The sequence below is a fragment of the Musca domestica genome, unplaced genomic scaffold (assembly GCF_030504385.1).
Source record: "Musca domestica strain aabys unplaced genomic scaffold, Musca_domestica.polishedcontigs.V.1.1 13, whole genome shotgun sequence".
Lineage (NCBI taxonomy): Eukaryota > Metazoa > Arthropoda > Insecta > Diptera > Muscidae > Musca > Musca domestica.
Window position 1 is genome coordinate 4,812,365 of NW_026712172.1, and position 19,900 is coordinate 4,832,264.

A 19,900-nucleotide genomic window follows, 5' to 3' on the forward strand; every position below is an offset into this window, starting at 1 on the left:
TTGCCTCATGGATGAATTAAACTGGCGATCTTTCGACGAATATAAATCGTCGTTTAACGATTTGTATCAACGTCGGCAAACTCGTCAGACTTCCAGTTTTTGGTTTGTTTGCTGTCGGATATGTACACTCTGTGTCTCCATTACATATTACTTGGTATGTTGAAAGTAAGTTATTTTGTAGTGTAGTTTTTTTTTAACAACTCATAAATTGTTAGCTTGCCGTTAACGGAGAGCGTGTATATTTGTCATTTTGTATGACCTACTGATAATGATACCATGTTCGTTATTTGCAATGCTGAAAATGACACATGTCGGTACACAATTTTCCTGGGTAATCTCAGTTCACTGCGATATAAGTGTCACTGCTAAAGCTCACCAATACAAAAAATCGTCTTTCTATAATTTCACAATATTAAAAATTGTCTTCGTCGATTTATTTATCATTTTGTTTCCCCCTTTATATTTTCAGGGACAAATGGATTACTTGTTGTAAGATTGGTGACGAAGCTACTATCAAAATTGAGAGCAACCAAATAAGAAGACAGCAGCAACAAAAATTCCTTTACACAGCATATTTTCTACAACCGCATTCTATATGTAAAAAATGAAAAAGTTCACATTCAGAGGTGTTCTTGATGGATTTCGAAATACGGTTCAGCCACAAACAGCACGACAAGAGCAGGAGATTCATGAAACACTACGACCAGAACATTTTGCGGTTAAGAAGGTAGGAGAGCTGCGAACGGTTTGTGTTCAAAGTGAAAATATAAACAAAGTCACATATGTATGTATGTATGTGTGTGAGAAAAGCGATACTCCAATCAAATTGGCTATAGTTGGCGTTTGTTTTATTTGGTAGTGTTTCGAACTAGGCTATCATAAGACACACGCGGCTATGGCCGATTTTAAGACAACCAACGTTTTTTGTGTTTGTTTTGCATAATCGTTTTTGTTTTATCTTTCAAAATCTTTATTAATTATTAATTTATTATATTTTTAAATTTCAATCGATTAGACCTTTCGTCATGGATTTCCTTATTCCCCATCGGCATTCGCATTTGATCCTGTACAACGGCTGTTAGTCATTGGCGACAAATCGGGCAGTCTAAGATTGTACGTAGAGCCTTAATTATGCGATTGCTAAGATTCCATTTACTTATGTATTTTTTCTTTTATTTTCGGTTTTGTTTTGATTATTTTACGAAGATTGGGACGTCCTGGTGTGGATACCCATGTTAGTCATGAAGGCGAATCTGCTTGCGCCGTCATTTTATCCGAATTTATTGTCAACGATGGCAAACTGGTAACTGTGACCGCTGACGATACAATACATTTGTGGAATATACGCCAAAAAGTACCTCAAGTCATACAAAGTTTAAAATTTCAACGAGAAAGGTAAGAGGAAAAATTCACATTGACATTTATGATTGTATTTTCATTTTTTCGTGATTAATTTTTGAGAGATGTGGTATGGAAACCGAAATCCGCTCTTGTCACAAAACTATAAACACAAATATTAAGTACTATTTCATATTCAACTGATCCTTCAAAATTTCGGTCTTGAGAAAGTAGGATGGAGTGTGATGTTTGAGCTTCCTCTGTCTGTATCGAATACAAAATATCTATACATCCAACATTGCAATGATAGGGTAGTTTAGATAGCCAGGAGATGCTTTTAGCAATCGTTAGGGCCTCTATCTCCAATTTATCACCTCGGCTTCATAATCAAATAGTCTACAGTGATCAGGATGACATTTTTTACAATTTTCAGGTAGGGTACCCGTGCTGCTTTTCGTCAATATGCCTACCGCTATTCTTATGTCTGACCTGGTAATTGATAGTAGGGAGCAGATTTTTCTTCTTTTTCTTCGGGTTTCAAGTGTCATCTCCTACCAGCTTTTTTGATGAGAGTCTTTTCGAAGCAACTGCCACAATAGCTTATCGGTGGTTTGAGAGGCTTATCAATCGGTAGATCAATCGACTGGGCTAATCATCAGCCATTTAATATTTATTTGCTATGTCTTAAGACCCAATGATACTCGTCAAACCCACATTATAGACTTGTAAAAGTGACGGGTCACCTCGTTGCAGTTTCCAGCTAACAATTAAAAACTTCTTCGTCACCTGTTAGGCAACGTAATTTGAAACATTTTATTTATAATCTATATATATAAAAATCAATTGTGGTTCGTTGGTAATGGAATCAGTTGAGAACGGCTGGGCCGATTTGCATAATTTTTTGTAAAAACGTTCATCATACCCCGAGTTAGGTTTTTAAAGAAAAAAATATTGACCGCGCCCACTTTTACGCCCACTATCTTGATTTATCTAAAACCTTTATATTTGCCAGATAATGAAGATATCTGTTTGAAAATTATTGCACGAGATACTGTTGACTTTCCATCCAACCCTATGGATTTATTTGGGGGCTGAGGAACTGACCTCGCATACTTCTAATCTATCTATATATATCAAATAAAGTTGTGTTAATTGCTACGCTTATAAGATCAGCGGTTATCTTATTTTAACGATTCACACAAAATCGGAATTGTATATTGGAAGAAATAGATAAAATCCAAAAAGAAAATCGCGTAAAAATGACTTTTTAGGTGTACAATAGTAATGTTTTATTTTGCATGATTTTTTCCATTTTGACTTACTATTTCGAAATGTACATTTGTAGTGTTTTTTTTTTTTTTTTTTTTTTTTTTTTTGAATTGAATTGAATTCTAATATGTTGTGTAGTCTTTTTGGGTAGTATAAAGCGAATTATAAAGTGGCAGACCTAAATAGATGATGTCAAAATAATTTAACGTGGTCAAACCAAAGTTAAAAGATAATTACTTTTTTCAAAATTGCTAAAAAATTAAAAAAGAGCCTATTGCATTGCAAAAACTCTAAAATCGGGAAAAAATAAAGAACATTTTTTCAATGGAATCAAATTTCAAAATAATAGTAAGGACTAAACTTCGTAAGGACCTTTAAACATTCGCTGTAAAAAACCTGCGAACAAATTTGTTTTGAAGTTTTTTTTTTTCAATTTGTTTATTAGTTACTATGCTTATAACTCAAGAACGTTTTGACGGATTTTGACAATTCATACAACTTCGGAATGGAATCTTGGGAAAAAAATTGCGTAAAATATGCCAATAAAAAAAAAAAACCGACAAAACGTTATGGGGCTCATTTCAAAACGTGGACCTACCTACTTCTTTCACATGACAATAATCCGTCCAATGAGAACTCAATATGCAAAATTCATTGGGACTGCAATCAGTGAAATACCGTATATAAAGGGCGCAAAAAAGACGAGGAAAAGGATTTCTATTCTTCGACAAATTCTTCCTAAACTTTCACGATACCTTAAATCACTTTTGCAGTTCATGATATGGGTCATAACCCCCGGATAAAGATACAACCCGATTTCAAATTGCGGCAAATGTTGGTAATTTGGGAAGAAACCATCCATGTGAAAACTGATCACGTTTTGTATAACCATCATATGATTTAAGGAACCGGACATTTGTTTAATCGTCTTTGAATTATACTCTGATAAAAGATATGGAAATTATGGGGTCTCCAACGCGCAATATCACTGACAAATAATTCATATTACTTTAAAAACAAGTAAAAAAATTAAGTTCGGGCGGGCAGAATTATTACTATCATCCGTCTGAGGGTAAATGAAACATTTTTATATAAAAGTATCTAAATTCAAGCGTGTTTCTCTTTAAACTTCATATACCAGACTGTTTGGATAATGCAGTTAACTTATCAAAAAACCATAAAGTGAATGAGGCCGTTATATGGCGCCATACCAACAGGGGAAACTCTGTGGACAATTTTATACGGATACGGATTTATAAGGATTGTCATCTATCAAACCTTCTAAAATATCAAATTTGAAACAATTATACGCGTTAATGTGTGGATTATCAACATACCCAATATAGGTATATAGGTATAGGTGTTAGACAAATCCGAGGAGAAATGTGGCAAAAATCGTCAAAATACCGAATTTCGAGAGATGCTGTTATATGGGGACTATACCAAAACGTGAACCGATAGATCACTTTCAATACCAACCATCCTATACACAATACAAATTTTTCAGCTAAATTTTGACGCTATACGTCAAATAATGTGGGCTGTGTCGTAATTTAAACAAACAGACATACAGACGGACAAATCGACTTAGAATTCTATGCTGATTATGAATATATATGCATATTTAATGAGGTCTATGACGAACATTTAGTGATGTTACAAATGGAATGAAAAGTTAATACACCCTCCTTTCCAAGGTGGATGATATAATAGCATTAAAGACTAAAATTACGGACCGGCAACGCGGATCGGGTTAGCTAGTTATATTTATAATTCAAGAATTCCCTTTGAAATTCGTAACATTTCAACCGTAACTCAAGAATTCAATTTGGAATTCCAATCATTCAAAAGAAATTCTCGAATTACAATAAATATTGTTCTAAATCTTAGTATTCGCTAACAACGGACGGAGTAATTACATTATATGGGACTAAGAAGATCTGTTTGTTCTGCCCCAATTGCGGTTGACTAACGACTTGAAGACTTTGCTTCGAAACTGGCCACTAGGTTGTATTGGTGTAATTAGTTGTTGGAATTCTTTTTTCAGCGTTTCAAATGTCCACTTGTATTCTCATCGCATTCCATCCCTTCAAATATTTTTTATAGACTCGGTGACGAAAACTTTACTTAAAAGCGATTGCTGATAGGAATGTGATATCGCTTTCTAATATAACAATAAATAAAGAAACTGTTCCACTTGTGAATGACTACCAGGCGTGTCACTTTCGACACTACTAAAAGTTACTTTAGCGATGGAACTGGAGAAATGGTTTTGTGAAAAACATGATTTGTCCGACTTTTATCTTCCTTGAAGTCATGTAGTAGTGATGACATATTGATAGAAACATAAGATGATAACAAAACCATTTATATTGAAAATTGCCAATTATCGTTAATATTTGCAGGGATCTGGTAAATAAAAATGAATTGAATCTCTTTCTTTGGCGAGTATGTATATTCTTATATTGGCTGATATGATCAGTAGCTTAAGAAGTAAAGACGAGTAATTTTTGTCATCTTTCGTTCAACGTTTTGTTAGCTTTATTCCGTTTAACCTTAGAATTGTTGTCTCAACAGGAATTAAAGAAAATCTCGTCCTAGAGCTGTGAGTCATCTTTGCTCTAATGTTGGCTTTAATCTTTTTCAATTGCCACAAGTGAGAACATATCTGGTACAAATATATATTTTCTTCAAAATATTTGAGTCTTTACAAGGCGAGTCTTTACAAGTTTCTAAGGCTAGATGTTTGCCTTAGAAACATGTAAAGACTCACCTTCTCTATTACACCGAATATGTAGAGTTTTACAGATATTTTATATTTGCTTCTCTATTGGCAATGTCTGTATCGACGCCAAAAGTCAGAATAAAAAACCCTTTTAGGTAAATTATGCCCAACAAATTCCGTTGGTCCGAAATAGTAAAAGCAACTACCTACAAATGTAGAACAGGATCTAATTTAATGCTAAGTGTCCTTATTAAAGCGCCAACAAGGCGAGACAAAAACGAAGCTAATTATTTCGTAAGGATACCGAAATTTTAGCTAACATTTCATGTTATTTTTTGTTGGTTATTAGGTAAGCATTGGGGCGTTGTGATATAATTGATATTTCTTATACGATTGCTTATTTCACGACCACAGCCAATGGCAATGTGAACTTTGCAACCTTTTTTAAGATACAACAAAGATTGAACGTAATTACATATTAATGACCTATAGGCGACCACCAGGAGGGTGTATGTTCCAAATACAAATATTCGTAACCGAGAGACTTACTACGCATATTTGTCATTGAGAAACGTCACAACGTCGTCATATTTGATGTTAATTGTTTTACCCTGCGATAATAAGTTGGGGCGTAATATAAAAATTATTATAACTTGGGAGGGCTTGTTTACATGGAAACTACTTGTAAATAAACAAAAGAGAAGACATAATAAACCTCCATAACCCACCATTCTCGCAATGGTAAACGTTTTGTGTTTCTGTGCGTAAAAATGTGTGACATTGTGTTCTACAAATATGTTCTAGTTTGTGCACATGTTCATTAATCCACTAATTGAATGGTAGTCTACGACAGTTGAAGACAGGAATTTTCAAAATTTAAATGCTGTTCTAAGACATGATTTTTCCCAACACTACTTAAAATACAGTTTAACCAGTTTAAATAAAACAACTTTTGATTCTAATTATAATTCTGTTCTTGAGTCGATTGAATCGCCATTTTCCCGTTCTTAAAAGGGAAACTACTAGTTAAGCATGCACAAAAGGAAACACTTTTTATATATTTTTCCAAAATTTAATAATGTGATACTACATTTTTGGACAAGATTCGTACGAAAGTAACAACATAAAAGGGACTATTGTATTACCATTTTCTATCATGCATACGTATACCCCATGTATATATATATATCATATTTATATACATGGAGTAAAGGTATCGTACGAATCTTGTCCGAAAATGTAGTGTCACATTATTAAATTTTTGAAAACAAAAAAATTTACTGGCGTTACAAATATTATTTAGAAATAAGAAAATATATATAAAGTTTTAAAAGTATAATTTTGCGGACCCAGTCTTTCTGAGCAAGGAGTCAATATCTACAAAGTTAAAAAAAAACAAGTGAACAATTTTCTTATCTGACCGCAGACCGTTTATGTAAATATACTTTGACTTTTGTTATGATAATTCAAACTGTTGACCCTTTATGGGGGAGGTTCTGAGGGAGTGGGTCAATGTTGTTTATGTCGCATTTGACATGAGTTTGATATAAATATTACGTCGCGCCGATAAATTTCAAATTTACATTTGACCTCTGGTTGAGAGAAATATTTGGATATACCAAGAATGCTTATTTCGCATTTTATGAGCGTTTTGATATTCAAACATTTGTAAGGGAGATATTTTATGAGAGTTTCGTTACTCAAAATTTTGACCGGTTGTAGGGTAGGTATCAGTAGGACTGGTTCGTTTTATGTGTTCTTCATACCAGAGATTGCGTTGGTAGCAATAGTGATATGTTCGAAATTTCTAAGACAATACGATTCTCATTTTCACGTTTTATAAAAATTATAATTATTCAAAATTTTGATCCTTTGTGGAGGAGGTACTTGATGAAGTGATATTGTTAGTTTTCGCACCTGCAGTTTGCACAAAATTAGGTTATTATACTATAAGGTAAATTATTTTCCTTGAAAAAATTGATTTTTTGTGTGGGAGCTTGACAATAACATTATGATGTACCATGTTTGGCAAAAAATTGGATACTTCCTTCAATTGAGCGCACCAGCTAGAGAGACAGGCGGACGGACACCCCTAGGTTGGCCCTAGGTTCTAAAACCGCAATTTCGATAAATGATATGTACCCTCTGTAGCCATATGGCCAAATGGAAAACCAAACACGTACACTTAATTGATAAAATAGGTTTCATGTGTACAAAGTAGGATGCTCAAAAACTTGTTTATATGCCAGAGAAGACAACGAAATTATAATTATTGTTGTTAAGCTTTCGCAAACATAGAACTCGAAATTGCAATCGAATTGAATAATCGGACTAAACTATTTCCTTATTATAGTAATACCTTGGCTCCTCTCCTCGAGGCCAGTAACTAAGTTCAAGATTCTGGAGACCATTGAAATGCCTCATGGACCCGGATCAACAGTGATGTGCAGAACATCTGTCCAGCTTGTGGCACAGGACCACATGACACGTTGCACCTTTTTCGCTGTCCAGCCAAACCTACTCACCAGTCTTCTTGTGGATTCAAACCGTACAGGTTGCATGCTATTTGAGACTGGACTAAAAGGCAGAATCTGATTGAGAAGAGTCAGATCGAACACAGCAGTATGAGCTGCTACAATAACAACAACAAAGTATTAAAATCATTCGTCTAAGGATTAAATTAAATACTTGGCATTTCACGGGAACTCTGAACCGATATGACCCATATTTAATATCAAAGATTCCAAAACGATTCTTAATGTTTTTGTCAAATTTCAAAGATCTATATCAAATGCTGGAAACCCTTTAGTAATTCGGATCCACTAACTAGTGCCATCGCCCAAATTAATTTCTCCACTCTGAGATTGTTCTACAGCGTAACATATAAAAGTGAAACATAGCTGAGTTTTTTTTTTTTTTTTTTGCCCATTAAAAGACATTTAAGGATTCATGACTTTCGCTAAAAAACACAGTAGTCAAAAACGTTACAACTGTTGCTAAATTAAAAATCGCGACACATACGAAAAATTAAGTTCAGTTTTAAATTTAAACATAAATAACTAAGAATAGAATTGACCAAATAATGAAATAATTGCAAAAAAAGTCAACAGTGTTCTCTGCTCTTTTTCTGTAAAAAAAACCAATGAGCTTCGATCATTTATTACGGGAGAATAACGGTTTTCGTCAGTGAGTGTCTTCCAACGCGTGTGATAGTGCTTGTTTGTAAAGAAAAAATTAGTGGTGGCGTCAACTTAATAATCGATTTAAGTAAACTAAATTTAATACTTTTGGAATCAGAAATATTTTATAATAGTAAATAACAGTCTAAAGATCATTTTATAATTAAAAAATATACAAATCAAGCATTTTTCTGTATTATTATTTAATGCCGACATTAGGAACAGAAAAAAAGAGATTTGCCAGTAGTCGGCAGGGGGAGCCGATTACTAGAAAAATATCATTTTTGACCAATTTCACCAAAATTTGAGGAAAGTATTAAAAAATAATCCAAAAACTACTCAAATAAAAAAATGGTTTTGAGTTGGCAGTTGCTTTTATTTGTGCTTTTTGACCAACTTTTCAAAATTAAGTAGGTTTTTTAAATCAGCTATTTGACGTTTTAGATAGCGGTGGCATTTTTGAAAAAAAAAAAAAATGTTGGCTATTTAAAGAAAAAGATCAATTCACAAATTCCAAATATAAGGAAGGTACTTTTTTATTTAATCAAATTTTTATTTTAATTGAAAATCCATACGTTACTGAATGTAATTATAATTCAATAAAACACTATTTAACCAGTAAAGTAAGTCTTAAAGTCGGGCGGGCCGACTTTATGATACCCTACACCACTTTGCTTAGTTAGTAAAGCTCCGCATAACAATAAAAAGTTCATACACGCTATGATTATAATTTAAAGTTCAAAGGACTAAATATGCCGAAGCATTTGTATCTTTTAAATTCTGGCTTGTGCAAAATTAATTTGAAATCAGATAAAGATATATATGGGAGCTATATCCAAATCTGAACCGATCTTGATAAAATTTGGCATATTTTCTGAGCTGTATTTGATATATTTCCCTGAATATCGTTGTTATGGACTGCATATTACGGATGCGGAGGACAAAAATAACAAATCGGATGAACAATATATATGGGAGCTATTTGACAAGCTAGCTTCTGGGCTCAATTCGGTCGTAAGTACAAAATTTCATCCCATTTGTGCAAATATTAGACGTTTGGTACACAATAAAATGTATATATATCCAAATCTGAACCGATCTCGATAAAATTTAGCAAATGTATTTCTGAGCTGCATTTGATATATTTCCCAAAATATTGTTGTTACAGAGTGCATATTACGGCTGCGGAGGACAAAAATAACAAATTGGATGAACAATATATATGGGAGCTATAGCTATATCTGAACCGATTTCGATAAAATTTGGCATACTTATTTTCAGGCCTAATCTGGTTGTATGTGCCAAATTCCATACCATTCAGCCTGATATTACACGTTTGGTGCACAATAAAAGGCAAATCGGACGAAGATAGGGTTTGCCCTTGGGCCAAACAAATGATTTGTGCAAAATTTCATCTGGATAGGACAATAAATGCGAACTGTACTTTGTTTACAAAAATACATGGACAGACGGACGGACGGAATCGACTCAGAATGTGATTCTATGCAGATCATCAAAAGGAACTATGGGTCTATCTCGTTACCACCTTGTGGTGTAGGGTATAAAAACGAAATTAATTTCAAATTCTGGATTAAACTGTGAATTATTAATATAGCATTGTTTTATACTATTTGAAATAAAAACATATAAAAATATATTTATAAAAATATACAAAATAATATTTTTTTTACTGAAATACCATATGCCGACTACTGGCAAAAAACTACTGTTTTAGTAAAATTGAAAATGTTGCCAATTTAATAAAAAAAATTCAATGTTTGTTTATTATTTCGAAAACTAAACAAAATTTGGAATCTGAACAACTTTATTTTTTAGCAGTTGAAAGATTTCATTCAGAATGTTGAAAGATTGAAAAATCGAAAATCTTAAAAGTGCTGACTTCTGGTACACTTACCCTATATGGCGAAAAAAGTCTTCTGAATTGTGTTAAATTGAATTGTGTTAAACTCATTGACATATGACCTTTTGTAATATTGACTCAACTGATTATTATTCCTTCTCATTTCCGAAATTATTTCGATTATCTATTGATTTTATAAAACTTTTCTCGTATTCTTACAGAGTAACATGCATTCACTTAGCAGTGGCAAGCAAATGGTTGTATGTCGGCACAGAAAAAGGCAACATTCATGTGGTCAATATAGACACATTTGCCCTTAGCGGTTATGTTATTAATTGGAACAAAGCAATTGAATTGTACGTGTAAATTGTGCAGCAAAAGAAAATCGGTTCTAAAATCTTTGTTTTCGATTTATCTTCATTTCAGGGGTAGAGCTACTCATCCTGGTGCTGTGATTGCATTATGTGATAATCCAATAGATGCAAATAAGGTCAGTTAATTTTATGGCGATTTTTGTTAATTTGGTCATAATGGCTTGCTTTGGAATATTTTTCAGTTATTACTTGCATACGAATGCGGTTTGCTGGTCCTGTGGGATTTGAAGGGCAAATGTGCCGAAATACGATGGGTTTCTTCGGATCCAGTCAAGTCAATAGCATGGCATTATGAAGGAAAATACTTTGTATCCTCGCATAAAGATGGTTCCATATGTTCATGGCCCATGAGGCCGACACCAAAACCTCAGTCTTTAGTATATCCTCATGGTAAGTCTCTTATTCATTTGCTGTTCTAATCCGTTCTTATCATTCTCTTCTCTTTCATATCATTCTCTTTTAGCCAAAACATCCAGGGAGGGTACAATAGAAAAATGCAATCCCATTTTCAAAGTTGATTTGAAAGCCTCTCAATCTGGGTAAGACATCATTTTCATTTGAGTTCATCTAAGAGAAATTCCACCAACATATTTCTTACAGAGAAACCTTTACGATTTTTTCGGGTGGCATGCCAACGGAGAAGGGAGCAAAATCGAACTGTATCACTGTTATGGTGGGGAAAACCACCACCGTTTTAGAAATGGAACATGCTGTTGTTGATTTTATAACTCTTTGTGAAAACCCTTGGACGAGTGGTAAGTGCCAGTAGAGACGACCTGTGGTCTTTGCTAGTGTGTATGTGTCATTGTTAAAGATGTTAACTTGTTTGTTTGTCTTTTTCCGTATTTTTTTTGCTTCAACAGAAACACAAGAACCATATGCGATAGCAGTACTCCTGCAGTATGATTTAGTATTAATAGACTTACTTACACCCGGTTTTCCATGTTTCGAATCGCCTTATCCCATGGACTTACACGAATCACCTGTTACATATTGCACTTACTTAACTGATTGCCCCTCGGATTTGGTTCCTGCTTTTTACTCTGTTAGTAGGCTTGCAATTAATATCCATAGTTGCAATATCCGATTTATATTCAGTGTTCCGAGTGTGTAAATATTTTTGTTTGTACGTGTGTGTGTTTTAGGTTGGCCGTACTACGACATCCAAAAAAACTGGTTTCTCCGAAAGGGAATGGCCTGTATCAGGTGGAGAATGGTCGCCAGCGTCTTGTAGTTATGCCGAAATAGTCATAACAGGTCATCAAGATGGCACCTTAAAATTTTGGGATTCTGGTGCGGGCTCATTACAGGTAACTCATTACTATAATTCAAAAGCTTTGATAAACAACGCTACTAACTGTAAATGTTTTAGATTTTGTATAAATTAAAAACGGCAAAAATATTTGAAAAATCCAAATCCATACAAACGGACAGCAGTACAGAACATCCCCTGGCCATTCAACTGATTCACCTTTGTTCAGTGTCAAGACGTTTGTGCGTTGCCGGTGCTATGGGCCAAGTAATTTTATTTAAATTTCGCAAAGTTGAAACGACTTCAGAAGTGCTGGTTCTGGAGATTCCAATACTCTTTGAGAACTTTGACGATATTTATGGTACTAGTCCTGAATGTGATTTTATACCACATCAAGTTCAAAAAACCGAATCTAGTGAATCCGATAAGGTAACATTTAAAGAATGAGTTGTCAGGATTGTTAATTCCATATATGTGTGTGTATTTTTCTATATCTTTCAGACGGATAGCTTATTACGTGTAAAATCAGGAGCACAAAGGAAACCTCCTGGGTTTCAGTCACAATTAGTCTGTTTGACAACCGGCCCAAATAAAAGAACTGTTCAAGTGACTTCATTATGCATCAGTTCCGCATACGGATTGTAAGTATTGAATTTTGAAATAATTACGAAGCATTGGAAATTTTTCGAGGGCAAGAGAGATCAGGAACTGCCACACTGAGAAGTACAGACATTTTATATAAAATTACGGATCCACTTACCCGATATAGACAATCCACTAACCCGATATTAACAACATCTGTTAAATTTAGAACAACTTTAGTTCGCGTAGCCGGTTAAACGTACCCAGAAGAGAATATCTCTCTGGACTCAAAGAAGGTATTAGCACAAATTGTAACATTTTGTAAAGGTAAGAGTGTCAGTAATAATTTGGCATCAATTTGGTTTATCCCCCATAATGGGCTATTTTTCGACTTTTTGGGGGTTTTATAAAAAATCCGGGTCCAAGAAATCGATCATTTGACTATAATTTCCGAACCGTGACCACTTACCCCATCATGTGACCACTTGTTGGATAAGCTTTCCAACGATACCTATATTGTCTATATCGGGTAATTGGATCCGGTTAGAGTCGGGGTTTTGAATCCGAAATTTAGGGTCAAAAGTCTGCGGTCCCGGGTCCGTCCCTCCAAAAAAATAGTTTCCCGGGATCAGAGAAAAAATGTCTACCACTGGAAAAAATGTCAAAAAAAATTAGAGAGTTTTTACTAAACTGGAGTTAAGCCAACTCCTTATATTAACATACATCAACATAAAAACAGCCTTTAACAAAGTTGAACTAAATACATAATAAAAATTATGAAAAAAATTATAACAATCATCGCTAATCATTACCTGTGTTCAATCGAGCGAATATGGCAACTACAAGCATAGATAAGGATATAAAAGAAAAAATAAATAAAGTTATTCTATGAAAAACAAACAACCATTGAAATAACTAAAAATAAAAATAACAAATAATAACCCGCAATCAGCAACTCAATAAACAGAAAAATTTTTCACAACACCTCTTCGATTCGAGGCGGTCGTTTCACAAGAAAGATATGTCGTCAACTAAAGACAAAAGTCTTGGAAACGGCAATTGAGCAAGCTTTTCATTTAAGGGACAATTAACATTCTTAGTAATACTGTAAAGCAGGCGACATCTGCCAAGAACATACCAAAAATACCTTATAACAAACTGCGAGACACGATTACTACGGCACATTTTTTTCTGAATTATAGTTGCAATTGTGTAGTGAAGTGAAAATGTCTATATATCTTTTTTTGGAATATACGAGTAATGGTTACCAGGCAAGCTACTCCTCCAAAGTCCGTCGGACAAACTCTACCTGCGTGTGAGTAATAACGTCGTTGTGTCATTCCAGTTAATTGTTTTATAAGAATACCTTCTTGAGAAATTCTACAGAAACCTTTTTATGTGCAAGCCTCTTGGCTTGATATAACATGTTTTTCAAATGTCAGATCGTAAATCTCTTCTAAGTTACTCAGATAATTTGTAAGAAATATGTTCATTAAATTATGCTCATTTTAATGAATTTTGCTCACAGATTCTCCGAACGAGCTAAGTGAACTCGTGTTTTTTAACGCTCTTAATAATGTATTTTATTTATTTTTTCTAGAATGGCTTACGGCACAGAATACGGACTTGTAATAATAGATATTATACAGAAAGTCTGTTTACTGAGCATTGCTTGTCCTGACCTATATGGTGCTCATGATCCCTATTCCCGTACACCAAAAAGTCCCAAACGCATTGAAACAAAAGACGATCAAAGTCGTTCGCCTAGCTCCGATCAGGTAAGCCAGACATATCTTTTTTCTTTTCTTAATTGTGATTTTGTGTAAAATTGATGCTGTTTAAATCGAAAAAAAAAAAAATAATAACTACTATTATAATTATTTTTATTATTACTATTACTTCAAATGTTATTATTTGTGTTTTCAATACCAATATTATATACATATATTTCTTAAATTTTCTAAATTCTAAATTGCATTCTGTAGTTCTTTAAGGCAGCATTTAAAATGAAAAAAAAAAAAAAACAAAAGCATTTGTAATACTTTAGTTTATTGAATTTGCTTCTTTGTGCGTATTAACATTTTTTTAGTTATTTACCTACTTACATATGCATATATCTCCTCCTTTGTTTGTTTTCCGCTATGATTTAGTTTGTTTAGTATTATTGAAAAATTGGTAGATACTTAGAATTGAATTGGTAACTTATTTATGATTTTTTTAACATGTAACTTTTCCTCGACATTTTTCTTCCTTTCCGATTGGAATGTTTTTTTTATATTTTGTTTTTATATTTATGTTTGTTAATGTCATATTTTCCATTCAATATTTAAAGTGGAAGTGCATAGTCCCTCCTTAGTCCAAGAGAAACCAAACACAACATTTCGAAATGTAGAAAATAATAAATGTGCCCTTTTATTTCCGCAAAGTAATTGAAAATGTAAACCTCCATTACTGCAATATTGCTAAACCTAATACACAGATGCAAATGTGTATGCCTGCTTAATCTTAGCAGTTGTTATAAATGTGGCTTGAATAACCTAATTCTGCTGAACCAATGATATATGAACCATTTGATGTACACACCCACATATACAACGCTGATGTATGTTACCGTTTTTTTTTTTTTCAAATATGAGGTACATCATCGATTGTGTCCATAATTCCCTAATCGAAAATAACCCGCTTAGCCCTAGCCTAATTAAGAAGACACTCCCACACAGAAGTGGGTTGTAAGCAGTTGAACTTTGTTTTAAAGTTAAATGCATTTGTTGAGCTACTGCGCCCCTCCCAATCCCCCATCCACAATCGTTATAATTGTATTGTTTAGGGCATATTTGATATAGATTAACAATAATTAACATCTCTACATTTGTAATTGTTGTAGTACTATGTGTTTGTGAGCCGAAAACAACCCGCATGAATTTACTTAATATTTCCAAGCACAAACCCCTAAAGAAAATACTTTTCTCAAAAACCCCAAGTAACAAAAATCCCGTCCTTAAAACAAACTAAAAATATTTTGTTGTTGCACCATCGAGAAATGATCACTTCACCTTCTATTCTATTTCTTCTTCTTCTTTGAAGACTATCCTCTTATTCTACTCACTTACTTCACTTCTCTATCAGTCTATTTTCCATTCTACTTATTCTAATTCTGTTCAAATCTACCTCTTAACGGAGATGTAAATACATAGATATCAATTTGAACTACTAACCATCACCTGTGAAATCTGTTTTTTTTTTGTTATTAAAACTCTTTTAGTGCCTTGAATGAATTCTTTGGAGAAAATGATCCTTGTGATATTCACGCGATTCGTGGCAATAAAATGTATGAATACATACATAGATAATATTAAAAGTAGCCAGCGGCCACTTCATGTCACAAAAAGTGTTTCATATTACATAGTTATGAATCAGGCTTTGAAGTTGTCTTTTTATTTAAAGGGGGGTTCCGTCAGTTATTCGTTTTATTAGACGCAACGTATCTACGTTCGAACGTCCAGAAGATATAAGGTATATCCCCCTTTTCGTACAACATTGGTCACGTAAATAGAAATGCTTGATCTCTTCTAAATCTAATGCTTCAAACAACACAGGATTTATCCCATGATTCTAAATAAAGCTGTTTTAAAATGATATGAGATATGGAGTTTTTCTTCACGAACTCCATCCAAGTTAAGTTAGAGTATTGTGGCTTTTGAGTTTCGAGTGACTGGAATGAGAATGACTTATATTTTGCCCCAGCTTATATTAATCCTAATATGTTGAGAAATGTAATTTTGGCGCTGCCTTCGGTGCCAGTAAACACTGACATATAATTTTTTTTTGAAATAGTGGTTACTTTGGGTATTGTAGCTGTGCATCCACGGTGTAGTCAGCGTGTCGTCCTTAGCCATTTTCGTATTCTAACTAACTGAAGAATGACCGGGCAGAATTTGCTTACCAGTAGCCTCTGTTCCACTCTGATAAGAGTTGGACAGTGGCAGAATTTGGAAGTCATGGCTTTTATGTTGCAGTGTCCTGTAATTAGGCCTACCACAAGCTTCAAGTCCAGCTTCGTCATGGATATGAGTGACCTTGTTCTCCTTTCAGAGTTCACCAGCCAAATCTTTTTGGAGACATTATATCCCCTTCCAGTTAGCCAGTTCTGTTAAAATCTCCCACGATAGTGCTTATGCAGTACTTGGAAGAATTGGCATAAGGGTGGCTTCACTGGGAGCTCCAATTCTTCCAAGTACTGCACTCTACATCTACTGTACTCTAGATCTACTGACTCAGATCCGCGTCTGGCCAATTCATCGGCCGATTCATTGCCAGATATGTTGCAGTGTCCAGGGACCCAACAGAGTGAGGGGCACAGTATATAATAATTTTGTACAGATGTACTTGTGCACAAAGATAGGAGGGATGACTGTTAGTAGCGTAAGTGACCGTAATATATTTTGTAGGTTGTTTTTGACATGACTTTGCGGTCAGGTCCCACTAACGGCAAAATGTATTACATTTTTGATCATAGCCGCTACCAGACCACATTGCGTGTATGTGGGAATGGGTCTAATCAGCTAATGTGTCATTTTCAAACCCCATTTGGAGCATATTGTCCTCGTTCATTTGTGAGCGTCTGTCTCTTATGTAGGATTATTAGCGTTAGGACTTATTCTTGTCTTGCTAGATGTGTGTGATTTTTAGAGAATTTTTATTTAACAGAGGATCTATTTTAACTCTCCTATTTTAAGTATCTATTTGTTAAGGAGAGCACAGGACTGCTCTCATGTTCCGTTCTATGGCTCACTGCTTATCTGCCATCTGTTTCTTTGCTATTTACACGAAGGTACATGTTCCATTTGATATTGTATCAAAATTTCATGTTGAAATCTTGAAACTTTTTGATGGAGCGACAAGACTCAATAGAACATCAAATCATGTTTGATCTTGAAAAAATAATCATGCTATAAATATTTCAGATTTCAATGCAATGCATATTTTACCATTTCAATGCAAGTAATAATTTTTTCTTCAAAACATTAAATCAAGTTTTTGAATGAATGAGCGTTATTTCTGAGACAACAATTGTAGACACATATGAACCAACTCTTGCAAAGGTAGATTGCAGGAGAACATGCATGAAGAGTTATTATAGCGAATAAATAATATTTTTCATGACAACATTAAACCATATGATTTTTGTTACAAGAAAACAGGAATTTATGTTATTGTATAATTTTTCCATATGCCATTTCGGTTACCTTAAATGTCCAAAAGGAAGTTTACGGATATCGGACAGCAGCCCCTTTTTGGGGCGGGGAGGTGTGTAAATGATCAAATTAACATCTAAATAGATACAAGTCGTATAAGTTACGACATCAATTATACAATCACGTATTCCACGAATATTTTAAGGTGACTTATTTCTAAAATGAAATAAAAATAAAATATTAAAATTCCTTGTTTTTTTTTTTTTTTTTTTTTTAATCTTCAATTGATAGCTCCTTGTGTGATGGAAAAAAATGAAGGATTTTCTCTATTTGATTATAATTGAGATTTCATTTGTGTTTCCCGTGATCATTCTCGAAACACATTTTTAAACAGCACTGAGATACTAAATAGTTCGAACATTGGTAGTTGGTCTAGTAGTTCAAATCTCGAATTCAATATCTTTAAATCTTCTCTATATCTGTTGATACCAAAAGCTCTTAATTCTCTCATAGGGGTTTTGATCTTATGCTTTATTCCAAATTAAAAAAAAAATGAAAAATATGGAGGAGGTATGAAAAATCTCCAATTATTTTATAATCGGCTAAATTATGATAAATCTAAAAAACACATTTAACATTTCCTGTGGGCCACATAAGAATATTAAACCTAAGCAAATAAACTATAATTACAACAAATGAATGGTTATTAACAAATACAAGTGACATAACAGGAACAACAACTAATATAGGCACTCATTATTTCATTTGCATTCAAAATAAACCAACGACAACAACAACAACAAACAACCCCACATCTAACAACGGGACCTTCGTTATTCGTAGCATGGTAATAAACTAACTGAAGTGAAAACAAAACAAAAAAACGAAACGAAACGAAACAATAACAACACAACAATAAAAAAAATCCAAAAACAATAAAACGTAATCCTTATTTTAATTATTTAGTGCACGGAAGATAATTTTGTAATTTGGTCTTGTTTCAGTGTGAGCGAACGTTTTTCATTATTCCAACTAAAGTGTTTAAATACCTTAAGTTATCCCCCACATAATAATAAAATATTTTTATAAAATAAATTCCAATTCAAAAAAAAAAAAAAAAATAATAATAAATAAATAACTACCACCACTACCACTACTACTAATTTAAATGCGACAAATGTTTGTTTAGCACAATCTCCAGCCAATTGAGTTTATTCCATAAGTATCGTCACTGTGTATGTGTGCCATGAAGTTTAAAAATGACGGAGGTGTGATAAATTTGTTTCCTTTTAAGATGGACAGTAAAAGAGAGTTTAAGAAAACGAACGCAAAGTGTATTTTGATAAAACAATATGTCCTTCGTCTAAAAATTGTTTTTTAAATTTGTATATCGGAATATGGATCTCAAAGTCTAGGTTTGAATAAAAGACCTACCCACTTAGGTAGTAAGGTATTTTAATTACAAATTCACCATAATGGGAATCTAATGAGTTGCTTTTTGTTGGAATCTGAATTATTTTTTTTTTAATCTCAAAAAGAAGAATCTGAAATTTTAAGCTCTCTTTTTTAGGCAACTTTGCCTTTGACCATTTGAGACGGAGGTTTTAATAATCCCTTAAAAGAATTTGTTTATTTTTGTTGTCCACAAACAAATAATGACAGCATTGTATGTTTAGCATACCAGAACGACACAAAATAATGAGTTTTTACTATTTCGTTATTAAATAAAGAGAATAAAAAACAACTTTAAAAGATACTGTCGGTGACAATTCAGTAGTTATCGATTTCTGAGTTTTGCAAATATTCTGGAATTTTATGGAACTATAAACTTCCATCTTCCCTTTCATTTTATCATTCCTAAATAGGGATCTAAATACACTGAAATTTACAGAATTTTTTTTTTCAACGAAAAGAACAACAACTTCTCCTCATATTCCGGAACTCCCTATAAAATCTTTCTAATGACTTCAATTTAAGTGACTTTGTTCACAATGTTGTGCATTTTTAATATACTACGATTTTGAAATATTCCCTATTTTTAACTCACAAAAACGTAATTTTGAAAAATATCTAAAAAACTAATTTCATTTGATAGTATTATTATATTTTGGTGCAATTTAGTTCT

At 33.4% G+C, this 19,900-nt stretch overlaps 1 protein-coding gene across 1 annotated transcript in view; it reads left to right on the top strand.

Moving 5' to 3' along the window:
* Positions 1 to 19,900, top strand: part of LOC131800819 (syntaxin-binding protein 5-like) — a 102,158-nt gene that overhangs the window by 52,257 nt on the left and 30,001 nt on the right. Inside the window, exons 2-14 of the mRNA XM_059118546.1 lie at positions 470 to 727; positions 1,016 to 1,113; positions 1,207 to 1,395; positions 10,594 to 10,728; positions 10,799 to 10,862; positions 10,929 to 11,136; positions 11,210 to 11,285; positions 11,347 to 11,501; positions 11,610 to 11,791; positions 11,892 to 12,056; positions 12,119 to 12,427; positions 12,500 to 12,639; positions 14,181 to 14,358. Coding sequence (XP_058974529.1) covers positions 605 to 727; positions 1,016 to 1,113; positions 1,207 to 1,395; positions 10,594 to 10,728; positions 10,799 to 10,862; positions 10,929 to 11,136; positions 11,210 to 11,285; positions 11,347 to 11,501; positions 11,610 to 11,791; positions 11,892 to 12,056; positions 12,119 to 12,427; positions 12,500 to 12,639; positions 14,181 to 14,358 — 2,022 coding nt within the window. The 5' untranslated portion in view covers positions 470 to 604. The remainder of the gene's footprint in view (positions 1 to 469; positions 728 to 1,015; positions 1,114 to 1,206; positions 1,396 to 10,593; positions 10,729 to 10,798; positions 10,863 to 10,928; positions 11,137 to 11,209; positions 11,286 to 11,346; positions 11,502 to 11,609; positions 11,792 to 11,891; positions 12,057 to 12,118; positions 12,428 to 12,499; positions 12,640 to 14,180; positions 14,359 to 19,900) is intronic.